The sequence below is a fragment of the Hemibagrus wyckioides genome, linkage group LG10 (genome assembly GCF_019097595.1).
Source record: "Hemibagrus wyckioides isolate EC202008001 linkage group LG10, SWU_Hwy_1.0, whole genome shotgun sequence".
Taxonomy (NCBI): Eukaryota; Metazoa; Chordata; class Actinopteri; order Siluriformes; family Bagridae; genus Hemibagrus; species Hemibagrus wyckioides.
The window spans coordinates 12,809,334-12,815,000 of record NC_080719.1 but is presented as its reverse complement, the minus strand read 5'-3'; the positions used below and the strand labels follow the sequence as shown (position 1 = coordinate 12,815,000).

At 38.5% G+C, this 5,667-nt stretch overlaps 1 protein-coding gene across 1 annotated transcript in view; it reads right to left on the bottom strand.

Annotated features, from left to right (window-relative positions):
* Window positions 1-5,415, bottom strand: part of slc30a7 (solute carrier family 30 member 7) — a 20,698-nt gene extending 15,283 nt beyond the window's left edge. The window contains exons 1-6 of the mRNA XM_058400952.1: window positions 5,256-5,415; window positions 4,670-4,771; window positions 2,279-2,392; window positions 1,466-1,553; window positions 1,248-1,377; window positions 670-858 (exon numbers count right to left, since the gene is read on the bottom strand). Coding sequence (XP_058256935.1) covers window positions 670-858; window positions 1,248-1,377; window positions 1,466-1,553; window positions 2,279-2,392; window positions 4,670-4,771; window positions 5,256-5,335 — 703 coding nt within the window. The 5' untranslated portion in view covers window positions 5,336-5,415. The remainder of the gene's footprint in view (window positions 1-669; window positions 859-1,247; window positions 1,378-1,465; window positions 1,554-2,278; window positions 2,393-4,669; window positions 4,772-5,255) is intronic.
* Window positions 5,416-5,667: the final 252 nt, after the last annotated feature.

The window sequence follows — 5,667 nt, the reverse complement described above, 5'->3', positions numbered from 1 at the left end:
AACAGTATTATTTTGGAGAAACTATCATATCAGATCCTGAAAAACTGGAACTGGATTTCGAATTTATTTTTGGAAGTGGAAATGTTTACATATAAAAATATTTTTTTCCTGTTTTTGGAATTGATTTTATTATTTTCATATTTTATGAAATATTGTATTTATCTTTCAAGGGTTTAACAGTAAAATGAAGCAAAGAGTTTAACTGTGAAGTGTTTCAGTCCAAACAAAAGGCCCACACATTATGAAGCTTATTAATAATTTAGTATGAATGTTGGTATCTGCAAACACTTGAGGTTTCAGAATCAGTACCACAAAAGAAAAAGTGGTATCTTGTTAACTTTAGTCCCAACCGAACCCTGTTAACCCTTTTTGGCAAGCTTTCTTAAAAGAAAACAAAACAATTTTGAATAGTGAGCCTCTATTTAGTTCACACTGTCTGTTCATTCTACAATCGTCTGCAATATCAATCTAGTACAGGTTACTCATGTGATCATTAATATGTTCTGCAGCTCTACCTCACTAAGCCAGAACAAGCGAACTAAATCAAGATGTATTCATGACTGATCTTTACTGAGAATGCACATTCTTAAAAATGATTAATTTAAACCCCAAATCCATAAATAATATAAATAATAATACAACAAAAAAATAAACAAATATAGATCATACCATGGCAGTGAGACTCGTGTGAATGGCCATGTCCATGATCATGCCCGTGAGCATGACTGTGATCATGATCATGTCCATGTCCTTGTCCATGACTGTGCCCGTGCTTGGAATCGTGGCTGTGCCCATGTCCCCCGTGGCTGTGTCCGTGGCCCACACTGCCGTTAAAAAGAGAGTGGCTGTGCCCGTGACCTACAGAGAGACAAATCCAAGCATTGGATAATACTGCAACCTCAGATAAAAATAAAATGATCAGACTCAAAGTCTTTATTTCTCTTATAACATAACGATTTGACACCAATTATGTTTATCCATTTCAAAACTACACGTCACACTTTGAGTTCATTGCAGAATGTCAAAACCAGTTACAGCCTGTTAAGGCTTATGTTGTATCAGCCATGCACAGTTGCTCTCTCTACAGCTACCTTGTTTCTCTCTCTTGAAGTAAATAAGACAAAAAAAAATACAGCTTGTCATGTAACCATGAAACTACAAAGTGAAAACTCTTCTGTCCTGAATACATCAGAAAACTTAAAGTTACATGTTTATCTTTGATAATAAAGAAAAAGCAAACAAACTACCTTCTTCACCATGAGAGTGTCCGTGTCCTCCGTGCTGGAACACAAAGATGCCGACTAGGTTGACGAGGAGTCCAGCAATGGACACGGGGAGCAGGCGCTCATGATGCACATCTGGAGGTTCTAACGCTCTCTGAGGGTTGAGATGAAGAAATACATTTTAATGAGACATCAGTAACAGATCAACACACTGAATGAGAGTTATTAAAACTAGCACTCACCTCCACTCCTTCTGAGAAGATAAAAAACGCAGTGAAGATGAGGAAGAGGCCGTTGACGAAACCTGCCAGCACTTCTGCTCTCACATAACTGCAACACAGTAGCACGTGATCAGCGGAATATTACAACATTAGGCCTTTGCACAATAATGTCTTGTAGACACAGCCCAGTGCAAAAGTTTGTAAACATGTAAGACAAGACAAAGACAAAGAAATTGTAATGAAGTTCTAGAAGTTAATGTGGTGTTATATAACAAAAACATCATTTCACTATACTTCATACAAGACATTTCTTTGATACATGATAAGATTCTGTAGTTCTCTAAAATCATTTTTTACAATCTCGGTGTGAGCCTGCAGTTATGATGCTCAGCTTAAAACACCAATAACACCACGGCTGAACGTTTGAGCGAGCGATCATTTAAAATGCTGACACTAATTAATACAACACTAAAAACCTACTTGCTGACCACACGTATTAATGATAGAAAGCTACCACATCCTTTTCCTTATTACCTTATTTTAAAGAGCAGGTTTTCTACATTTCTCGCCTTTTCTCCAGCCACAAACAGCAACAAAAATATACTCTTCTAACATTGACACTTTTAAACAGAGGGCTTGATTCTGCCTACATATGCCTGCTTTCAATACAAGCTAATTTCCAGATTGAAGACATGAGCAGAATGTAGTCATTTTCTTCAATCACGTTCTGTCTAGCTTTAGATTATCTTTAAATACTTTTAACAAAACAAGGCCAACCACATGTTTCTTCAGTGTTTAAAACACAAAAACTACAGTATGTGTGTGAGTGCTTACCCATATGAGAAGGAGTCATTGGACCTCCACCGTGAAATCACTGATGCTGCAAGACCTGCCAGAAGGGCTGTGCAGTCAAAAAACATGTGAAAGGAATCTGATATCAGCCCTAAACTGGTATGAAAGAGAGACAGAGAGAAACACAACACTGATGAATATTTACAAAATCTGTATATTAATATAAAAACAAAATAACCCTCATAGACATTTTTAAACCCAAACAAATCCTTTCATAGCAACTCTTAAAAAATTAGTCAGAGGGGTCCGGATTTAATTTCTTCGTAAATGTCGATGGTTAAATTTGCTGTAAAATCAGACTTGCACCACAGTGGACAAAAAGGGACACAATGCTAGATCTGGTGACCTTTTATACCTCTTTAAAGATTTAGGTTTTTGTGTTTTAGCTCACTTCACAGCTGCTGGTTATACAAGTTGAACAGGTTCACTTAAATCACTACCACAGTCCTGAATGACCAATGACTGATCACCAGCATTCTCACAGACTAATCCCTAAATACCATTGTTCTCAGCGACCACTAATCACCATCATTGTTCTCTAATCACCATCATTCCCGATAACGAATCACTGATCATAACTATACAAACTCACACCTCTTTGTTCTTTATTACACAAATATAAGCGCGTTATTCATATATACTATATTGCCAAAAGTTTTGGGACTGATGAATTATAGCGGAGACTGCGAGCCAGGCCAAAACTGGGACATCTGCCTTTACATGCACATGAATGAAATATGGAGTTGCCCCACCCTTTGCAGCTATAACAGCTTCAACTCTTCTGGGAAGGCTTTCCACAAGGTTTAGGAGTGTGTTTATGGGAATTTTTGACCATTCCTCTAGAAGCGCATTTGTGAGGTCAGGTACTGATGCTGGATGAGAAGGTCTGGCTCGCAGTCTCCACTCTAATTTATCCCAAAGGTGTTCTATCAGGTTGAGGTCATGACTCTGTGCACACATAACTTATATCGTTCAATACTTATTGCACTACCTCAACCCTTGTGTTTATTACATCTGCTGCTATATTTATTTCTATTTTGCACTACCTCAACCTCTGCTACTGTATTTTTGCACAATACATGTTGTCAGGCCTCAAAGTTGTAATTAATTAATTCATTTAATTTACATTTCATTGCACATGTTCTTTTTCTTCTTTCGGCGCTAAGTGTCCTGTGTTTATGCGTTGCCTTTTTGTACTTAGTGCAAAAACAATGTCTTGTCGTTGCTTTGTTTGCACCTAGCTGCACACTTTGCACTTTATGTGGCTTGGACAAACTTCTGTCCTAGCTCTGTGTTGTTTTTTTGTGTTTGAACTATATGTTTCTGTAGCACCAGGTCCTGGAGAAACGTTGTTTCATTTCACTATGTACTGCGTCAGCTATATGTGGTTGAAATGACAAAGCTTCTTGAATCTTGTGCAGGCCAGTAAAGTTCCTCCACACCAAACTCCCTCATCCTCATCTTTATGGTCCTTGCTTTGTGCACTGGTGTACAGTCATGCTGGAACAGGAAGAGGTCATCCCCAAACTGTTCCCACAAAGTTGGGAGCATGAAATTGTCCAAAATGTCTTGGTATGCTGAAGCATTAAGAGTTCCTTTCACTGGAACTAAGGGGCCAAGCCTAACTCCTGAAAAACAACACCTGAATTCAATGACTTGGAGGGGCGTCCCAAAACTTTTGGCAATATATTATAACTGTTTCCTATGTGTCTATTTCCAGTATACTACTGCTTCATTTTGGTTGTGATCTTGAAAGAAAGTATTTACTCTTCTAAATATGTAAATAGCTTGTTTCTGATGCCATGGCCATAACAACGTCTTTCAAAAAGAAATAAATTATATTTTATAATAAACCTCGAATCTATTTGGTGTTTCCAGAACATCTCCCTTCATCTAACATACTCTGAAACGCAAAAAAAAATAAAAAATCATGACTTTTGAGTGATTATGCAAATGAGTTCATTCCGTTATATAGCGGCTTCTGGGCACTAAACCATGGAAGGAGCTGGAGACAGGGATGTTTTGAGGGAACACATGTTGTTTTGCTGCTATCTTATCAGAGTTTAGAAACGTGACAGTCCCAGAGAAAACATTACAAAGACTGCCGTCTTATCGTTTTCGGATTTGTTTATAAACATACAGAGACTTAAATAAGCGGACAATACAGCCAGAATGACTTTAAAGCAGACAGGTATGTTTTAAGACCTGTCCATTAACACAGTCAGTAAAGGGATCTGGGAGCAGTGAGCACGGACTGCTGCAGTCTTTAGACCTACGTGGCACATCTGAGTTCACAGTGACGTTTGTTTGGTTCCCATTCAGCTAAGCTTCTAGCTGTTAGCCTGAGCTAAAGTCTCACACCAACACACTTACCTGTTACTCCATATGCCGTACAGTAACTCCACAAAGGCAAAGGACAGATTCAGGCACAGGAAGAAAAATAAATTCCGCGATGTCTTGTCAGCCAGAATTGATCTAAAGCGGTGAAGAAAAAACAAACAAAAAAAAACACAGGCGCGTTAGCTTAGCCGTATTAGTCCATTTAAAAGAAGACAGTTAACTTTACACTAGTGAAGCTGGTCAAACACGGCTGAATAACAGCGCTGTCCGTCTGCATGGACAATAAAAAGATAAAACACGGCTCTGATTTATTCATCTTTTTAATAGGAAAGTGTTTACATGGCTAGTTAGCAAAGCTAGCGTTAACCCTATCAAAGTTAGATAGCTCTCTAACTCAGCTCTTTCAACTAGGAACTTAAAATCCCTCACTTTTATTATATTTCTATTCACTTATATAACAGTGTTGAGTTTAGACAAATGTTACGTTTTTTTTTTTAATTATTCCTCGCCACAGTTCCTCGCAGTTTATCAGCCGGATGAATTAGCGTGCTATCTGTTTAGCCACTTAGCTTCTTTTAAGAAAAGCAGATGTACAGCTAACAACACGAACGAGGATTACCTGAACCATCCGGAGAGTTTGAGAACCAGATTGAACTTCGCAGGTTTGTATTCGTCATCTTTAATAGATAAAGGTAACATCTTATTTTAACCAGCACCCACACCTGCAGCTCCGGGTTCCTTCAACTGTTATTACGGGAGAGAGGAGGGGAAGGGGTGACGTCATCACGCCGGCGTCCGCGTGTGAAGCGGTCGTTACGTCTTTAACGACCTGTACTACATCCTGCTGTACTAAATACTACACTACTGTATCCTGCTGTACTAAATACTACACTACTGTATCCTGCTGTACTAAATACTACACTACTGTATCCTGCTGTACTACATCCTGCTGTACTAAATACTACACTACTGTATCCTGCTGTACTAAATACTACACTACTGTATCCTGCTGTACTAAATACTACTCTACT